A 19995-nucleotide genomic window follows, 5' to 3' on the forward strand; every position below is an offset into this window, starting at 1 on the left:
TTTATTAATCCCTGGGGGGAATATGTCTATATTGTCCCCCGGTCCCCATGAATCAATATGTCCTCTGGTTTTCATCAAACCGCAGAATAACCTTTAAAAATTAATAAGACTGACAATATGTTTGCCAACGTGTGACTCATCGGTCCAGCTGTTAATCAGGCCAGTACGGGCCTGAAGAGATGCTGTTCCTCCAAAGCTCCTTCAAAACACTTTATTTGGAGCATCAATAACCCCGGGCCCTCGCAATTTACACTTGTTGACGCGACTGCATGAAATTGCATTATTGGTTAAACGGGAATCAACCGAATCGCCATCCGTCGTTTTATTTACCCCCCCGTCAAGGAGCGTGAATTTGGCTTGTATCTTTCCCACAGTGAAACGTTATGGTCTAGGCCTCAGTGTCCGCCCCCCCTATTTCCCCCTATTCGCTTTCGCCGATCTCGGAGCTGCTGTGGAGCATCATGGGTTTTTATTTAATCCAGCCTTGGTCTTCTTTGGGATAATAACTTTTTGCTCCATTCCACGACTTGTCCGTCATCTTGACACGGCAATATCTTCCAACTCCACTGTTTCATAGTCTGTTTCATTTATTTCCAAACACCATTTCACACCCTGCTGGCTTTAACTAGGTATTATACAGCGTGCGGGGAGTGGGCGGTAGATTGAATCGTGACAGAGACAACAACGATTTCTGGTGAAAAATAAGTGAATATTGTAAATGGCAGACTGTCTAAAATGATTTCTCTGCTCCATTTTCTCCTCATATTCGAGCGGGATCACCAAGTCTGGAAACAATTCCCTTCAATTTGGGTATTTTCGCCATTGGGTTTTCAGGAGTGCGTCAAAAAGGGGTTGAATAAAAATCGGAGATTGTGCTCTTGTGCTCCAAGATTTTCTCACTATGTTATTTTTCTTTTTTTTTTTGTTTTTACCAAAATGGACAAGGGAATTGGGAAATATTGTTATATTACTGCTCCTGGCTGTTTTAATAGCGTTATAGTCGACTCTCTTTTAAAGATTTCTGTAATCTGTTAGCCCTTCAAAAATAAAAACCCATCTAAAGCTGCAAGACAAATCTTATGCTAACGTATTCTGCATCTTGCCGTTGCTCTGAATTGTAATATTTATGTCCCTTGAGCAGGGCTTTATTTTGGGGGGTGTTTCGGGAGGAGACAGCAGTTGTTTACTGGTAAGAAAAAACACATTTGTTTTGATGATATTTCCAGCCTGGTCGACATGATCAAACTGCTGTGATCAGCATCATGATCATGATCAACCTGTATGTATGTATGTATGTATGTATGTATGTATGTATGTATGTATGTATGTATGTATGTGTGTATGTACTGTATGCATGTGTGTGTGTGTGTGTGTGTGTGTGTGTGTGTAGGCTTTAAAAGCTTTGGTCTGAGTGAGGTGAAATGTATTTGTTTAGCATTTATTTAGTCCACATTAGGCTAATTAAATTAAAAGCATTAATAAAGAGCCTTTAATTCATTGGAGTGACGTATACATGAACTACCTATGCCAGCGTAAGGACTATCTAGCTACCAAGAATGTTAATATCAGAAAATCCCATTTACAGTATTTGAATTTGAGTTAATTAATATTGTATATTGTTTGCCTCACAAAAAAATATTTTTCCCATTTTTCATCTCTAATATACCCATGCATCCACCCAACCCAATCTAGAACAAATTGAAGCCTGTTTTTATCTTGTGGTTTTAGGAAAAACCAGAATTCAGCACGGTGAACACTATTTTTGATGCTGTTGGAAATGTCACTTGTGAGATAACACCTAATATTAAATGGATCCAAAGACACTATTGGTGAAATTGCACCATTCTTTACAGACGCTTTAGAGATTGGTTGGGTTTCATTTTGGCATTGGTACTTTTTCTCCTCAACAATATATAATTCCCCAGCGTACCAGATTATTCACCGGATAGTTTTTCCTGAAAAGGCTTTTTTTACCAGGCCAGCCTGATCAGCCTCGATGGCGGTTTCGTCAATCGGATAATTCAACAAAGTTGTTGATCAGATCTGCTGGTGGTACTCTAATGCCGGGTTGGCAGCTTGGGGCAGCTCCCATCCGACCGTCCTCATAGAGCCACAAAAGTCCACCACACATCATGTCGCTCCCTTTTCTCCTCGTTGAAGCTCAAACCACCTTACCGCCATCCCTAAACGAGGTATAAATCATGACATTATTCAGAGAACTAACCGAGGCACTTAGCCCAAGCTGTCAGGTGAGATGCCGATGCAGTCTTTGGTGAGCATTATTACCAGACGACAGATACTTTTTCTGTGGATTGATTTTCTTCCTCCGTGTACAACCCTAATGTTGTCGTCAGGCCCCTTTTCTCCAGAGAGAGCATCCAACAAGCTGTTGTTGCCAGAAGGTGGTCCTACCCATTGGTTGTTGGGCAAGTCCGTGGCAGTCCCAGCTGCCACTCCTGCTGACATATCGGAGCTGTTTATTAAGAGGATGACAAGTCTATCAAGCCCCATAAGCGGGCCTTGGTGCACGGAGTTCTTTTGTTACTTTGAGGGAGGGTGTCATCAATCTTGCTGCCATGCTACTCTCTTGAGCTGTTGATGGCAAGCACGATTCCTCCCTTTCTGCCTGGCCTCTCCCGCCTTACGGGCTCGAATCAGGCGTGGCGAGGGGGATTGGCGAGATAGCAGGACTTTCCTAAAGAGCGCTTGTGCTTGACGGGGCAGGCTACCGGGACTCCAGGGGGTAAATACAGTATATATGAGCATGTAATGAAAAGACAGTGACAGGACCTGCTTGCTCCGTAATGAAGGTTCTTGGGAGCCGCCGATGGATACACACATCTTTCACACCTTTGGCTCCAAGCCTCCGCCGCACAATCCATCTCATCCACCTACACCCGAGAAAGTGTAAAACCATTCCACTGGCAATCTAACACTGCGGTAGGAGCATTGTCTTTGATTATCATGTTTGGGGATGGCGTGAATTTTTAATGAAACAGCACTCGTGCTGATTTGCACTGAGAACCATGGCGCTTAAGGCCTTCTTCACCGGACCATGAAGGTATAATGATACAGTTAAGTCTTGAAACCTCTTTCCTCAGTTCCTGTCGCTACTGCCCCGAGACTCAGCATAGCTCACGGAGATGGACTATGATGTATGTACTCCACTTTAGCATTGGCTGAGGTCACAGACTCCATAAATGTCTTAGACAAGTTCGATATTTTAATCTCTTTTTAGTGAGGAGATGTTGGGCCAATGCCCAATCAATACACAGGGCAATAGCCTTGCCAAGATATCTTATGGTAGCGTTTCATTGTTATCTGGAAGCTGAAATGTCAGGCTAAATAGTACCGCTCAAAGTGGAGCCGAAATATGGATGCCGGTCGTCAGAAACGTTTTCTTTTTTTCCCTCCATGAATTAGAAGCCCGGAGAAACCACGAGCTCAAGAGCGCCGACGGGACTCTGACGATGAGACTCCCAACGCTGGAAATTTCCATTTGATTTTCAAAATCGGGGACACGCTGTTTAATTCATCGGAGAACAACAGGCCATCGCTCGCCGCTGCCTTTGTAGACGAGCGCGGCCGAGCCAACAATATCACCCCGCGCTCGCACATTAACATTGCTAATTTGTTTGCCGATGGCTTCCAGGGCGCTGAATAATTGGCCGCGAGATACTGTTTGTTCAGGTGTTCCGCGTAATTGAATTCTATAATGAAAATATTGTGAATGAATGTTAAAAAGCAATGGCGCATTCTGAGTTATGTTTTCCCCTAAAGCGGACTGATTTGCGCGTTTGATTTTTCCAATAACAACCATTGCAGATGATACATCTGGTTGATTTCCATCGCGTTTCGCGTTTTTGAAGACTTCGCGTTTTCTTACTTTTGCCGTTCCTCTTAGAGTTTTCCTGCCGCTGTCCAAGTAGCATAGCCGCTTTAAGACGACTGCCCTGTGACTTTGTGTGGAAACATCGCACAACACTGTTGCGACACAGCAACTCCCCCGCTTGATTATTTCCCGTTGATCGTGTTAAATCGACGCATTTTCTGGCGTCGTCGGCTGCAAGCCGCTGGTTAATGTGCGTATGTATCCGCAGCCGCTCTCCCCCGCCCCCCGAACAAAACTAAACATGTGTTTGTAATAACCGCGTCACATCCAGCTGGACAGATGTGTTGACAGAGCCGCTTGATATATTTGATCGTATTTAGTGCGGGGGGGGGGTAAAAAAAAAAAAAAGCCTCGGCCCGGGTTTGGATTCTGCTGCCCGGTGTTGACCTACGGTGCCTCCGCTCAATCAGTCACCTTGTCCTCCCTTTGACTCCTCACTCCCAGATCCCTCTCTCCCGCCCCAAAGGACCCAGGGAAAACAGCCCGCGAGCTTGTCTGCGAAACCTCCCCCCTCCCTCCCTCCCTCCCTCCCTCCCTGACTCTTAAGGCACTTTCATCCCTCCCAAACAGTCTTCAAGTCCGGAAATGAATTAGATACGGAATCTGTACGAAAGTGCTTTGTTGTCGTCTTCCCAAGGCCGTATTAACCCCGGTGCTCTGCCTTGTTTTCTTTGTTGTTTATCCGTCCTCCCTTGTTTTTTGTTTTTGCTTTTCTTTTTTTTTTTTTTTTTTTACACCAGCACGGCTTATTCTACTTCAAATACCATGTTATTCGATACCACCTGTGTTTGAAGAGTTTCTTTGGTCCTTTGTCTTATCAGGCAAACAGTGTTCCTGTGTGTGTGTGCGCGTGTGTGTGTGTGTGTGTGTGCGTGCGCGTATGTGTGTGTGTGTGTGTGTGTCACTCTCCGGTCTGATAATCAATGACAGAGATATTACAGAGGAGTGTGACAGAGTTCTATTTGCCAGAACTGACATCTCCATCCCATCGCTTTCCTTGTTCTTTCCGCGCCGCACCCCGGCGCCGGCATCTGTGGCGTTTCCAGGCGGATACACTGCAGTGGACTGGGAATTCGGAGGATCCAGACAAGGCCACCGCCGCCCAGGCAGGTGGAGAGAAGGAAGCGCAGTGGAGAGCGGGAGAGAGAGAGAGAGAGAGAGAGAGAGAGAGAGAGAGAGAGAGAGAGAGAGAGAGAGAGAGAGAGAGAGAGAGAGAGAGAGAGAGAGAGAGAGAGAGAGAGAGAGAGAGAGAGAGAGAGAGAGAGAGAGAGAGAGAGAGAGAGAGAGAGAGAGAGGGAAGTGGGGGAGACCGAAAGAGACAGTGAGAGAGAGGAAGACAGAAGCCTCGTTGAGGTTATCTGTTTTGCTCAACGTGTTGTCGAAATCAGAGGTCGTAGGGGGTGATCATATTGATGATTTTTTATTTGCTGTGAGCTGTAAGTGAAAAAGAGACAGAAAGCAGATAAAAAATTACTGGAGTGCAAGAATAGCCCCAGCCCCCCCCCCCCCCCCCCCCCACCGACCCCCCGTGTCAGTTTGGAATAACACAGTAAATCACCGCTGTATCTGCTGAATGGAGACCGAGCCAAAGCAGCACAGGCACGGCCACTGAATATGGAGGGCCGGTTTTTCAGACTCGCAACCACAATAAATTCCAGCAAATCTGCACCCTCAGCGAGCTGTTTTAATTTCATTAGGTCCCCGCTGTTTTTTGAATTTGATTTACGCGAGGAAGTCCGAAGACAGCGAAACCATAATTCCATGCATTTTTAAACGCAATTTTATTTTTATTTTTTTCATCGTTGGCGTGTCTTGGAGCACGCGCAAATTACTTCAATCCCGTCGTCATCGGAAGAAAATTTAATTGTGTGCGGTCGGTCCGGGTGAGAAGGGCTGAAGTTGGAATATGGCGTAAAGGGTTCTGCATTGTCTTATGGTTGTAAAGAGACAATAGGCTTATTTTTAGCCCGGCCTACAAGAGGAGTTCACAAATGGCTTTTCTCGATTTGAACCCTTTCTGTTTACCTCCAGTCAATATTTACTGAATGTACTGAAAAGGCGCACTCAAACCCATCCGTGGATACGTGCGTTTTATTTAATATAGGATTTCATTGTTGTTTCATTTGATCATTTCCGTGTGCCTTTTCCTTTCTTCCCGGGATAAGTAAATATTGGGTTTGTTCCAATATTAGATGTTCGCATTTTTTTTTTCTTTTTAACTAAGCTCCTCTCGTCTCAGAGATCCCCTCAGGAGGCTTTTAAATCTGCAAAAATAACGTTATATTAAGATCCGCTCGCTCGCGTATTTTTTTTTTCTTCTTTCGCTCTAAAAAAGTGTTTTTTTCTATTCTCTAACCATTATGGTGTGTCTACGTGTGCGTTAAGTTCCCAGAAGAACCTGGCATAGTACTGAAAGAGTGACTTCAGTGTAATTCACATGTGACAGAAAGGAGAAGGATTGCTCCCCGCTCCTCTCTGAAGGCTTCCTCGGGGTGCTTTGCAGAGGCTTTTCATTCGCCGGCGGCCCAATGCTATCTGACCCCTTTTCCTTTTTTTTTTTTTTGTCGCCATTGACGCCGCGCTCTGTGTTTTTTTTTTTTTCGTTTTTTTTTTTACCCTGTCGCCGTGGTGACCACTGTTGCATGCTATTGTAACAGTGTTTGTCCACGGCCAAGGTGTCGCCTATGTGTTTAATGGACCTCCCAGTCCCTCTCAGCGTCCACCTCGGAGTCCCCCCGGTGCGGCTCCAAACGGCCAGGCCCCGCCACTGTTTGTCCCTGGGTGTCGGTGAATCGAGGCAGGGTGGGGATGAGATGGAGCTGATAATGGCCGCTTTGTTTCCGTGCTGGATGTGTCGAGGCTGTGCTCCTGCCGACCGGGAGACGCCTGGTCAAACAGACACACAAAAGCTCTGGCAACCACTGCCCATTCTCCACAGTCTGCAACGCCGCGAGCACACACCTCCCTGTGCAGCCCTGCGGCATTACCAGTCCCTTTCACACGCATAGAAAGCAGTCTTTCACTCAGTGAGCACAAAGATTTTTTTAATTTGAAACTACCTTTTTTTCTAAGTCTTTTGAAATAGTACGGGGAAATTCTGTTGAAGGTTATATTCTATTTATGCACTCTTAAAATCTACAAATGTCATACTTTATCCAGTCGATTGAATTGAATGTGTTAAGGATGCATTTTTGCTTTCAAGGTATCACTTTCAATTGATTGACAAAGGAGGCACAAAAAGCCAAGTTTTTCTAACGTTGTTAGAAAATCATAGAGTAAAAATGAGTTTTTTAACATTTACAGTGATAGGATATACTACATACTACAGAGAAAGATAGACTTTTTTTTTTTAGTTCTGGGGAGATAATGGTGAATTCAGCAATCAATAACACTGAGTGCCTTTAAAATGGCAAGAAATAATCTCGCGAGCTAATGTGCCACAAATTCTCATCCGAGGCCCGGTGTTCTAACCTCTTTAGTACAGCCCCTCGAGGAAATGCTGGATATGATTAGGAATTCGTTAGCAGGCTTCTATTTTTATGCTGATGACACACTTTCCTCTCCTGGGCTCTCGATGTTGCTGGCTCTTGACTTTCTCGCTGTCTTTCTGAACTAGATCAGCTCTTTACCGCCGCGTAGAAACGTGACATGAAGTTCACCGACTGCACCGCCGCCGAGGAGAAACCCAGTATCAGTCGGGGGGGGGGGGGGGGATCATCATTTCATCATCCCCAATCCAGTCACTTATCTCGACATCATTCCGCCGTTTCTTTAGATCCCGTAATAAATGTATGCAGCTGCTATCTGCAGCGGATTCATTTCTCTTCCGTTCTGCTCCCTCAGATCTGCAGCCATGCCACCTGCCTCGCTCATTGTGACTCGCTGATACAAAAATAAATAAATAAATAAAGCAAACGTAAAACCAATAAAGGGGTGCCATACAATTTGTGTTGAAATCCCGGCTTTTTGTTCGTCCCATCATGTTTGGGGAAGATTACAGTGCGTCCGTGCGCCCTTCCTCCCCGGGGCCCGTTCTCGGTGGCTCAGGTATTGTGGCCAGGCAAGCAGGCTCGCGGCCCGGGGCCCCGGGTGCCGCGCAGAGGCGAGGACAGTGGCTGCATTTGTTTCCCATTCAAAAGGATTACGGGTCTTGACGGCCATGATTAATCACCCAGCGGCAGACATCTGAATACAGCCAGGGAAAGGTTCAACTTTTTAATTCATTCCACACACAATCTATTCGAAGCAGCTGCTGGTTTGCTCCCTTCTCTCATCTCCCGCCTCTTTCTTCTCGCTTTCCTTCCACTGTCTTTCTCTCCCCCGTTCATGCCGCACATAATTATCAGGGGGAAGCGTAGTTGTTGTAATTGTGGAGGTGTTTGGCTGCCGCTCGCCTCTCCTTTTCTGTTGGCGATGGGCTCCTTTCTTCCTTTGTTGGGGAATAGTTAATTGACTTTGTTAATGCATTCGGGGGATCAGTGATTTCCCACCAACCAATGACCTTTATGGAGTTCTGTTTGTGTGTGCATTGCGCGTGCGTGCATGTGCGTACGTGTGCGTGCGTGCGTGTGTGTGTGTGTGTGTGTGTGTGTGCCCATGTTTCAATGCATGCACTTGCATGTTCTGTATATTCATGTACAGGTTCTTACTATGGTACTGTATGCATGCATCTATGTGTGTGTGCATGCGTGCGTGTGGTGTGTGTTCTGTTGATCCATCGTGACCTTTTCCTGTGGTGTGGAAGAAATAAAAAGATTGTTTGCCTCATAGGGTCTTTCCAAACACCTCAGACTCCTTCCCAATTTCTGCGCCACGACACAGATAAACAGTCCAACGGCTGAATTTCCGCGTTTGGAGGTTTTGAGGGAATTTTGCACGGCTCCATGTTCACATCCATGAGCGGGCCCTCTCATTAGGACTCAGCAGGTTATATGATGCTATTGCAGGAGTCCCTGGAGCAAAATGAACAGGGACAGCTACACTGCTTAATGCAAGGTAGCCTAGCAACAGATAGTGGGATGGCGATGGAAACATACCCTCATATTTATGTTTACATGAGAGAATGATTTGTCTGTCAGGCTGATGGATCCTAATGTTCTGCTATCCCTGGGGCTCCTGGTGCGGCGCAGGCAGGCCTGACACTTACCCTGAAGGACAGGCACCACCTTCACCAATACACATGAATAATTAATACTGTTAGACTGCGTTTATGCATAGAATGGAAACGGCAACAGCACCACTGGAGGCGAGGGGGTCCGAAAAAGCGGCACGGCGCGCGCATGGTGAGTATGCGAGGAATGCGTTGTAAATGACAGCAGACCATCAGAGCCGACAAGACCCACGGAGGGCGGAGCGCGCTTGGAAAACCGGTGAATCCGCCGGTATTTCTTATTCCTCACATTAGTTCAAACTTTAATGACGCCGCCAAAATATCGCTCGCAGCTCGCAACTTACGGCTCGGTGGGCTGCACATAGTAGCGAGCATTGTTAGTCTTCATTTCCAGCCCCTACAGTAAATAAACTTATGGGACCTGGCGGGGTCTGTCTTTACTGTATGTCCAGCTCCTCCAGGGACAAACTACATCAACTCAATTAGCCGGGCACAGCCTGAATATCAGCACCATCCTGTAGATTTGATTTTGCCTCGCCTTGTTTGCCAGTGAGAAGCCCGCAGAATAATATCTATACAATTTGGGCTTCCAGAAAAATGATGATGGTATCATGGTTGGTATAACAGATATAAGCCTCGGCCGTCACATTGCTGAAGGGTAACTGGCTGGGAGAGATATAAAAGCCCTTTGTCAAGAGATAGGCATATCCCCATTCATCTTGGAAACTTGTTTCCATAGTTACATCAATGTTGTTGAAGTGAGAAGATCAGGTATTCCGCTGAGTGACCGTTTACATGAGCTTTGCCTTCTCTCTTATTGATTTTCATCCCACACTAGAAAAAACATCCATTGCAAAACCATCTCGGAGATATTGCGCATGTAATGAAAGGGCAAAATGTGCCTCTGAAAAGCCTTGGGAGATTAAGCGATGTCAGGCGGCATGCCACTGAAGGTCATTCGACGCCGTGAGTAGTGTCGCTGGAAATTGACGGACAGGATAAAAACGTTTTCGGCTGAAAGTTAATTGCCGGCTACAGCCGTTTGACTGCCGCCGCATTCTCAGCCTTGCGCCCGACGGACCCCCCCCCCCCCCCCCCCCCCCCGTCAGCCGCGTGCAGTCATCTCCATGCTCACGGCTTTAAAAGCGAGTTAATCGCAGCTGCGCACGCACTGGCGTCGCCGCACGCCGCCGCGTTCCAGGGGTTAACAAAACATTGGCGTAACACATGATCGCTCTTTATGAGGCTGGGGCCTGGAAGAGACAGAGGGCCCACAGACGATGCTAAAAAGACGGTAATGACAGCCATTCAGCGCAATCCAATTATGCAAAAGGGAGTCTAAACAATTCCATCATCCCCTAAATTAGATTGTCCTAACGAGATAAAGGCACCAATTAATCCTGAATTAATTTCTACAGCTCATTTTCCCCAGAAAACACTCTAATATGCAAATGCCGCGCGCGAGACACTGACACATCCTTCTGCGGAGCCTCGCGCTATTGTTGGGTGTCGGGTTCTCTTTCAAGATCAACTTTGGTCTCCATGCCCTTCGGAAATTAGGAGACATCATAGCTATAAGCGGCCGGGGGGGGCCGAGGGCTTTCAGCGAGCGCAAACGTCCCCGGAAAAAACTGGGTTACTTTTGACAGTCCAAAGCAATGTTTGCTTCATTGAATCGCCCTTAATCGCATTCTTTGAATTATCTTATTGACGCAGACAAATCCATTCAATGAACTCTCCTTAGTGCCGCACCTCCTGTAATGGAGCACCCACAGAAAGCCAAATTACAATCAATATTGTAATCTGCATCGCTCTCTCTCCTCCGCTGTGATGCTTAAGGAGCCCGATCGTTGAGGCCTGTCAGGTGCACATATGATCCAGCGGTACACCACGGGAAAAAAGAATGTGTGTGTGTGTGTGAGTTTGTTTGTGGGGGTCTGGGTCGTGGACTGAGCCTGTAAAATCTGTGCTTGCTTTTGAAAACAAAGCAATTAGGAATTTTGTTCATCATAATCATCATTATCACGCGCGCGGTCCTAATTGTCGAGCTGCCAGCTGTCGAGAGTTGTGATAATAGAGCGATCTGACAGGTTTTTTTTATTTTTTATTTGATTTCAATAGTGTTTCCGCAACAACCTCCACCTCCAGAGCCCATGTACTCTACGTTTCGCCACAACGGGCTGCGCGTGATTAACTTTATAGTGGGGCCATCTTTTTTTTTTTTTTTTTTCATCGCTGGGGTGAATTCTCTCAATATTAATAATTCACAATTGAATCGCGGGAGTCGTTTTGACTAATGTTGTGAGAAAGCATCGAAACATTTGTTTTCCAGGCGGAAGAAGTGCAACCTTACCGTTATTTATAGCAGAACATAACAGCGTGATAACATGCAACCGTATGTAGCCTTGTACACACCAGGTGGATGTAGAACGTCCCTGTCTACCTCGCTTGGAACCGAAAATGATATCTCCTCCAATTGCACGGCACTTTATCGATTAGAAGGGAGTTACTGCCACCTGTGCCCCCCACCCCCTTCAGCGATAACAGAAACAACGATGCTGTCAGTTGCCAAGCAATATTCCCGACCACTGGCCCACATCAGCTAATTACCAGCAGAAATCACATATTGACAGATGGGCCCATGCATATTGATCGGCCAGCACTGCCACGTTCTAAATCTCCAAATGCTAATGAATCATTTCCCATTTGGGAGGAGGATGGGGGGCGAGGGCGATGACAGAACATCAGTCTTCTGTTTGGCATCATACCTGTCACTGTACCATCATACCTACCATAGCATGTGATGCGAGGAGACATAAGTTACGGCTCAGACGCCGTCGGCTTCTGATCTCGCTCCATCTCCTTCGTCGCTACCCACCCCCCCCCCCCTCTCTCTCCTCTCTTTCTCTCTCTCTCCTGTTTCTCCCGCCATTTCTCTCCTCGCGGTGCATGTGTGTGTGTGTGTGTGTGTGTGTGTGTGTGTGTGTGTGTGTGTGTGGATGGAGGGCGGGGGGCGGTTATTTTTCATTGCGGCGCGTTTGGCCCGGGCAGTAAATACCCCGCTCCGGAGACCGCGGACCCGGAGTGACCCTGCAACCTCCGCGTGTCTGACGCCTCTCCCAAGGTCTCTCATTCCAAGGCCCCTGTGATGCAGCACCCGGGTCGTGATGCGGACCCTGTAATTCACCGACCTGCTAGATCGCCTGCCAGCAGCTATTGATTTTTGTTTCCCCAATCTCCAGGAGAGAAGGAAAGAAAAGATTAAAAACACTTTGTCAGTTTGGTGGGAGAATAAGAATTCCGTGCAGGGGGGGATACCTAGGAGGGCACGGGGTCAGGGCTGAGGAACTGTACGTCTTTATGGCTTTAACCGTTTCTCCGCCTCGGCGCGCTCTCTCTCTCTCTCTCTCCCTCTCTCCCGCTCTCCTTTGTGCGCTTCCTCCTTCCCTTTCTTCTCAGAGTGCGGAGGAATGGTGGGAGAGACGTTAGCTCTTACGGTAATCAGGTGTGGCCCTCCACCTTCCTGTGGGGGAATATGACGGCCGTCACACCGACACATAAATCTGACTTTGATCATTTTTTTTTACCAAAACTGAGCAATTCACGGGAGAACGGAGGGTATAACCCCGGCGCCGGGGTCCGCCGGTCAAGTGGGTGGACGTTGCTCGTTCTGGTGAGGTCCAATCCAGTCACCCGAGTGCAGTGCAATGCATTATCTTATCAGATTGTGTTATGCTTCAGGTGCCTTCATCATTTCCCCCTTAACTTCAACCAAAAGTGGGGCCAAAAATATTCTTTCCCTGACATTAGGTTTGGTAATGGTGCCTTCCAAGGTAACTCTGTTTTCTAAAATTAAATATTAATTTACTGGCAGGGGCAGAAACATGTTCGAAATGTGAATTCCAGGTTCCAGCAGACATTTCTTCAATATTTGATGGGTCTTTGCCTAAGCCAGTGACGTGTTCAAAGCTGCAGCTCTCTTCTAAATATCCTTTCTTGTTTTTAATTGTTTGGTTTTTTTTTTAGTTAGTTTTTTTTTTTTTTATTTTTTATTTTTTCCCAATGTGTAAATATTTTTCCATAGTGACGCAAATCAAACACGAATGTATAAAAATAAACAGTAATAGCTTTATACTGGCACAATTTAAATGAGAATGGTCTTTGTCCAAATTTTGCGAAAGGCAAAATACATTGTCATTGTGTGTGTGTGTGTGTGTGTGTGTGTGTGTGTGCGTGTGTGTCTGTGCGTGCGTGTGTGCGTGCGTGCGTGTGTGCGTGCGCGTGTGTGCGTGCGTGCATTTTTCCTCAACAGGTTAACAACCCTTAAGCCTAGAGCCCATTGTGTGTAATCGTCAGTACCCACCAAAACCCGCTCGCTCGCTTGCCAACGCGCAGATAAAAGGCTCGGAGGTGGCGGCAGTAATCCTGGGAGAGTGGGGTGGTCTGCTCGGAGGCATATCATCTCACTCCTCTTTTGCATATTCACTTCCAAACCGTGGACGATGCAGATTAGCCGCGTCTGAACAGTGGACTCTCCCAGCGCATTCGACTTTTGTTTGTGCTTTTCCAGCGGCACCCCACAGCGTGCAAGGGCGTACACAATGACTGTTGCTTTGCATGTTTATATGCCAGTGAGGGGGTGTGGGATTCTTTTTTTTTGTTTGTTAGTGGGGCGCCGGCATCTTGTAGCACACACACACACACACACACACACACACCCGCATGAATAAATGATCGCACGCGTTTGTGTGTTTGTGTGTGTGTGTGTGTGTGTGTGTGTGTGCGTGCTCATGTGTGTGTTTACCGTAGGTATGTGTGTAGGTACACACATGGCTTTGTCTGGTGTTGGCACCAGCCTGCGCTCACCAGATGTTCTCCTTGTTTTATCGTGCTCCTCTTGCACCGTGCTCTTGAAGGTTTGGAGGCCTTTTTTATTTATTTTTTATTTTTTGGGAAATGTAACTTGCGACGTCTTTTATGCCGATTTTCTTTGGGGGGGGGGGGGGGGAGACACAAACGTCTTTTACCCTTTTTTTCGCCGAATGCTGAGGAGAAATACCCACGGGCTATCCATCACAGAAAAGCCTTGTGTGTGATATTTGTTGTTTTTCCTCTCTGTTCATTTGGATGCATTAACGTGTTACACCTGGAACTGGCCGCGGCAGCGAGGTTTAATGTTTTATCCTCGGGCAGTGGCTGAATAAACCATCACAGCTGGACCCGGCGTGTAGGAAGACCGGCATATTCAGGAGGAAGAAGAAACCAGTACATACCCCGCCACACACACACAGGACACACGAACACCTCCAGTACACAAAAAAAAGCCCTCCCTCGAGAGAGATTATTTGGTCACAAAGTTCATTTTTAATTTTGCCGCGAACAGGCCGGTGCGGCTACAAAGAGAGAACCCGCGTGCCCTCCCGCAACGCTGACCCCCAAAAAAACCACGCGGAACTGGATCAGGTCTACCCACCTCCCCCCAAAACAAACACAGCGGGTAGAGCTGTCAGATAAAAAGAGGGGAGGGGGAACGGGGGGGAAGAACACTTGTTATGGGTTTAGAGGGAAATTCAGATTTATTTATTCCGAAATTGAAGCATGCCTATCGACGGAGGGACGGCTCCCCTCCATCTGTCACCATTGAAGCCCGCGCGCGTCTGACACAGGGATTCATTTGTCTTGTCGTCTTTGACAGTCGGATTTTTCCAAGCGCACTCCCACCAGGAGTCGCGCAGGATTTTCGGAAAGGCAGACTTAAAAAGGAAAACACTCCGTGACAAGGAGTCGGCTCTTTATGAATGCAAATGAGTCTGGGAAAATTCACCGAGCAGCCAGTGCCGCGCTCAGGCTCTCGGGGGCCCCCGGCATCCGTCACATCTCCCCCCGCCGGGCACAACCCACACGTTGCCAAGAGGGCTAAGGGCTTACAGGGGCCCTACAGCAAGAACATACACACTTAGGGAGAAGGGCACGGAGATCCCGTGGCTGACACGCTGGGTGTGCCACCCGGCTCTTTCTTTCTCTCCCTCACAAAAACAACCTTATAAGCTGAGTGTTGGCTGGAGGCTTTTACACGATATGGTAAGCCACTGAGGTCCCCACTATGTAGGCATTTACAAATATGTGTGTATGTGTGTGAGAGTGTGTTGGGGGCTTTTGTGTTTGTGTGAGCATATCCGTGTGTGTGTGTGTGTGCGTGTGTGTGTGTCTTTGTGTGTTTGTGTGTGTGTGTGTGTGCGCGCGTGTCTGTGTGTGCGCGTGTGTGTGTGTGTGTGCGCATGTGTGTGTGTTTATGTTTATCACTCCTATCATTTGACATTTGACTCCTTTTTTTGCCCCGTTTCAAGGACGGTAAGTCAAATGCCGCGTGACGGGCTAACCCTTTTATCGCTCATCCTTCACCCTGACCCTGACCCCCACCCAGACGCACTTACACAGAATAAGCTTTTCCTGGCTAAATTGGGTCGTAAACTCTTCATTACCTACAGTATGTGCTGCTGGCTGGTTAAACGTCTGATATTTCGATCGGCCTAATTTTCCGAGTAATTCCAACGCGTCGTAAAATAGTTGCGTTGGTCCATCATGCCTTTGTTTTTTTGTTTTTTTGACATGAACCCATAAAGGACGGAAACCTAAGGTAGCGCTATGATAAAAATCAAACACGTTTGCTTTGTGTTTGTTTAATTTGGTTAAAAAAAAAAAAAACAACTGCTGGAGATTCTGGATTATTGGAACTTTTCGTCGATCTTTACGGTGCTCCTATAGAGTGTGGTCAACGAGGGCCGGGACCAGGAAATGCTGAGTTGACTCCTGTTTGAGGCTTGATTAAAGTTTAATTCATGCCCCTAATGCTAGCCCCTGTGTGTGTGTGTGTGTGTGTGTGTGTGTGGGCGCCTGTGTGCCTGTGTGTGTGTGCATCTGCGTGAGTGTGAGAGTGAGAGAGAGAGAGAGAGAGAGTAGTTTCAAGCTGAGACCAGGCCTTTTCTCTCCGTCCGAGCCCCACTTTATTCATGCCAGAGGGACGCCAGGAGCTGCAAACAACTGAATTTTTCATCAAGGTTACTTCCTGGAGAGACGGGCGATGCAGCGGCTGCTTTCCCCTGCGCCCAGCTCCTACCTCATACATAACTTAGCCCGCGCTGACCCGCAGCTCCCTGTGTCGGGTGGTGTTTGACCCTGGGCTTGTTAGGAGGAGCCGGAGCTGTGGAGTCAGCAGACATCCACTGTTTGAATGTTCCATGTTGATGTTTTTTTTGCTCTGTAATATTTGTGGAACTAAGTAAGCTGGTGTACTTCACTCTTAATAGTCGATAAATGACGAGAATCAGAATGTGTTTATTTGGCTATATATTCGTAGACGAGGACTGTCTTGATATGGGTTGTTGCATTGTTGTACAGACGGACAGATGACTGTCATAAAAAGAGGTTAGGGTTACGTTAGGGGGTTTTTCGGCATAAAAATATACTAAATTATACAGGATATAAGAATGTGGAATAAATTTAAAAGGCAAGGGACTAAGTGTCAGTGAGGTTTGCTACTATTGGTTGTGGGTATGAACATAAATATTGTCGGGATATTTCTGTCCAGATAAATGAATATCAATACAATAATAGGGACAAAGAGAACAAGGGATGAATTGATCTAAATGATTACAATGTGATCACGAAAATGATTATGTCTTAAGTCTCTATTATCATAAAGCTATTACAATACACTGTGATATATTACAATAAACTTTGCAGCATTTATGGTGAATATAGGATGCGTCTATGGCAAATGTGAGTATATGTAATAAAACATCATATTGAGGGGGATATTTGGTGGTGCCTTTGGGCTACACATTTTTGCTTTTTATAAGGGCGCACCATGTTGTAAACGAACCCTGCGAGCTGACAGTGTGAGTCCCATCCCTAATAAATGGAACAGAGCAGTATTTATAATCACGCAAGGCGAGTACTGTAGACTGTGTTCGTTATTTCTCTTCCATATTTTTTGGAGAGGACTTCACTGGATCAAATTAAGTAACTAGATCACATCTCTGCAGGGAATACAGAAATGGCTGACATAAACATTTTCAGTCCTCCAAAAACATCTATTTATAGAGGGTTTCCATCATCAAATTTATTTGCAATTGTAATCAAATCCTACATTTTCATTTTTTCGTGCGTGTTATAAATGCTGCAGAAGCAACACATTCGGGCTTAATAGAGGCAAATGTGCGGTGTCGGATGATTTTTTTTTAAATTTCATAATGTATGAAATGCTGTCTTGCTATAGAACCTTTAGGTTACCCCAAAAAACAGATGTAAGAATCTGTTTGAATCTTAATCATATGTGCTCAAAGTTATAGGTACTGTCACTCATTCATTTGGATCATTTGGATGTGCTGAAGCTCGCGCTCTGGGGTTAAACATACACCTGTAATACATCTATATTGCGGTATAGTAATAAGTGGATTCATGGGATTTTTATATGATTGCCGCAAATATGCAGAGGAGATGGTGCTGCAGCTAATGCCCGTTTAAACTGAATTGTTTTGAAAGGAATATTAGGCACCGATCGCACTACTACTGGAAACCACTCACACATTGCCAGTGTGAGAGAAAATGCTATGTATTAGATGTATTTTGCCTTAAAGTGATAATCCACAAAATTATTGAGCAAAAATATATTTTGTTTCCCCCCATATTTCAAGATTCAAGATTCAAGAGGTTTATTTGTCACATACATATACATACTTTCATACATATATGCAGTGAAATGTAATGCAACGCACCCGGTGATTACATTCAATATGTCCTAGGAAAATTTCTTTCTACTAGACCAACTAACTGATTCCTAAAACGTAATACAGTAAGTCGAATACTTTTAGAATAAAATAAAATATATGAATAAAATAAAATGGAATAGATGAAGGGAATAGGCTTACGTATATGGGATCGACTTATGATTATGGGATAGGCAATTATGTATATACAGATATGTGCATTAAAGTGGCAAGTGAATAAAGTGAGGTAGCGCTTGTGGGATGATACAGCAATATTTGATACTTTTACAAGCTGGCACTTCTTAAGTAACAGCCGTTCTATGTACTTTTCGTGACGCACGTGTTTCCCCCTATATGCTGTCTCCATTGTTGGCGGCGGGGTCCGCCTTTTCCCGGCACGAACGCGACGGTCGGGCGCGCGCACGACGCCACGGGCAGCCGCGCGTCACTCGATTGGGCAAACCGGCGTAGCCAGCTGCGGTACGCGAACCGTCGATATTGGCGAGCATTTCCAAAAAAATAAATAAATAAATAAATAGAACGTCACCATCGGATCAGAAAACATCCTCGAGGGAGCGAGAGTCATCTTGAGGAGCAGATCAGATCCTGAACATGAAAATGGTTGCCACCGGTTGTGTTTGTTTTTTTTCCCACTGGGATTCCCGGCGCTGACAATCTTATGGATTGCCACTTTAACTCTAGGTGATAGTTTGATGCGTTATTTTTGATTGATCACGTGGATGTAAATATTCTCCGGGGGGCGGGGAGGGGGGGGGGGGGGGATATATCAGCCCCCTGTGACAGGGCGTCTTCTCCAAGCATCGCCACGCCGTCCCATTGGGTCAAAGCTCCAAGTGCCAGTCACAATTATTTATTAGGCTCCGTATTCGCTCCCTATCCATCACCGCGTCGCCACCCGGACCGGCCCGCTCCCCGCGTTAACGGTCACGTCTCTTCACGTTCACCGCCGCGGCCCCGCCCTCCCCGGGGGGCGGGGGGAGGGTGATCGACGTCCGCGCTCGTCCAATGGAGGGGCGCCGGGGGGCGGGGGGGGGGGGGGGCGGGGCCTGCCGTCCCATTCCCCGGTTATGAGTCAGTTTCTGGACGCGCGAGACACAATAACAGTTGGTGTGACTTTGCGCGCGATCGCACGGCCGCGACGCCACCCCCCCCATCACCACCACCACCACCACCACCACCACCACCACCCCACCGCACCGCACCGCACCGCACGCGGGGACGCGCTACACTTTTAATACCCGTCGTAAGATCGGGAGCCTTTCACCGCAGAACACTCTTTTTTCCTTTTTTACTCCCCACCCCCCGTTTTTCTTCTTCTTCTTCTTCTTCTTCTTCTTCTTCTTCTTCTTCTTCTTATCTCTCTCTCTCTCTCTCTCTTTTTTTTTTTTTTCCTCTCTCTCCTTCTCTCGCTTTCTACAGTAGCGGCGCAGGAGTGGCCAGAGCCCAAAGCAGCGATTCAGATCAGATTTCACCCAAAGCGGCTGCGGGAGAGAAGGAGAGAAGGATCTGTGTCTTCTTACTGAGGAGGAGGAGGAGGAGGAGGAGGAGGAGGAGGAGGAGGAGTGCGTTTATTATAGAGAGGGAGAGCGAGCGAGCGAGAGAGAGAGAGAGAGCTGCGCTGCGTGCGAAGGAATTCAGAGGATTAAAAAAAAAAAAAAAAAAAAGGATATTTCCTTGATTTTTGTTTTTTAATTTTTTTTTTTTGAAAAGGGGAAATATATATATATATATATATATATATATTTTAAAAAAAAGTGTTTGGTACTTGGAGGGGGCGAAAGGATGGACGAGCAGCCGCGGTTGATGCACTCCCACTCGGGGGTGGGCATGGCCGGACACCCCGGCCTGCAGCACATGCAGGACGGCACCGGGGCAGCGGACGGGGAGGGGAGGAAGCAGGACATCGGAGACATCTTACAGCAGATCATGACCATCACAGACCAGAGCCTGGACGAGGCGCAGGCCAGGTGAGGTGCAGGATGTTATGCCGCTGCCGCCTGACGTCCACGCTCCCTATGCATACATAAACACATCAGATCGATAGAGACCCTCACGGGCATGGCCAAATATGAATTTTCGTCTTGTGACAGAAAACTTTTTTCCAATCAAAAGGGGAAATTAGCAGGCTATTACGAGTCACCGCATGCCCACTGAGGGTGATCTTTGTCTGATGGAAATGTGTGGTTCGCCAAAAAGACCTTTTC

The 19995-nt window shown here is 46.7% G+C and overlaps 1 protein-coding gene across 2 annotated transcripts in view; it reads left to right on the top strand.

The window, feature by feature from the left end:
* Nucleotides 1–19424: 19424 nt before the first annotated feature.
* The window catches only part of LOC307237831 (pre-B-cell leukemia transcription factor 1-like), a 49677-nt gene continuing 49106 nt past the window's right edge, over nt 19425–19995 (top strand). For both annotated transcript variants that reach the window (XM_080010604.1, XM_080010605.1), the window contains exon 1: nt 19425–19758. In XM_080010604.1, coding sequence (XP_079866730.1) covers nt 19574–19758 — 185 coding nt within the window. In that variant the 5' untranslated portion in view covers nt 19425–19573. The remainder of the gene's footprint in view (nt 19759–19995) is intronic.

This window comes from Zeus faber (assembly GCF_960531495.2).
Source record: "Zeus faber genome assembly, chromosome: 12".
Taxonomy (NCBI): Eukaryota; Metazoa; Chordata; class Actinopteri; order Zeiformes; family Zeidae; genus Zeus; species Zeus faber.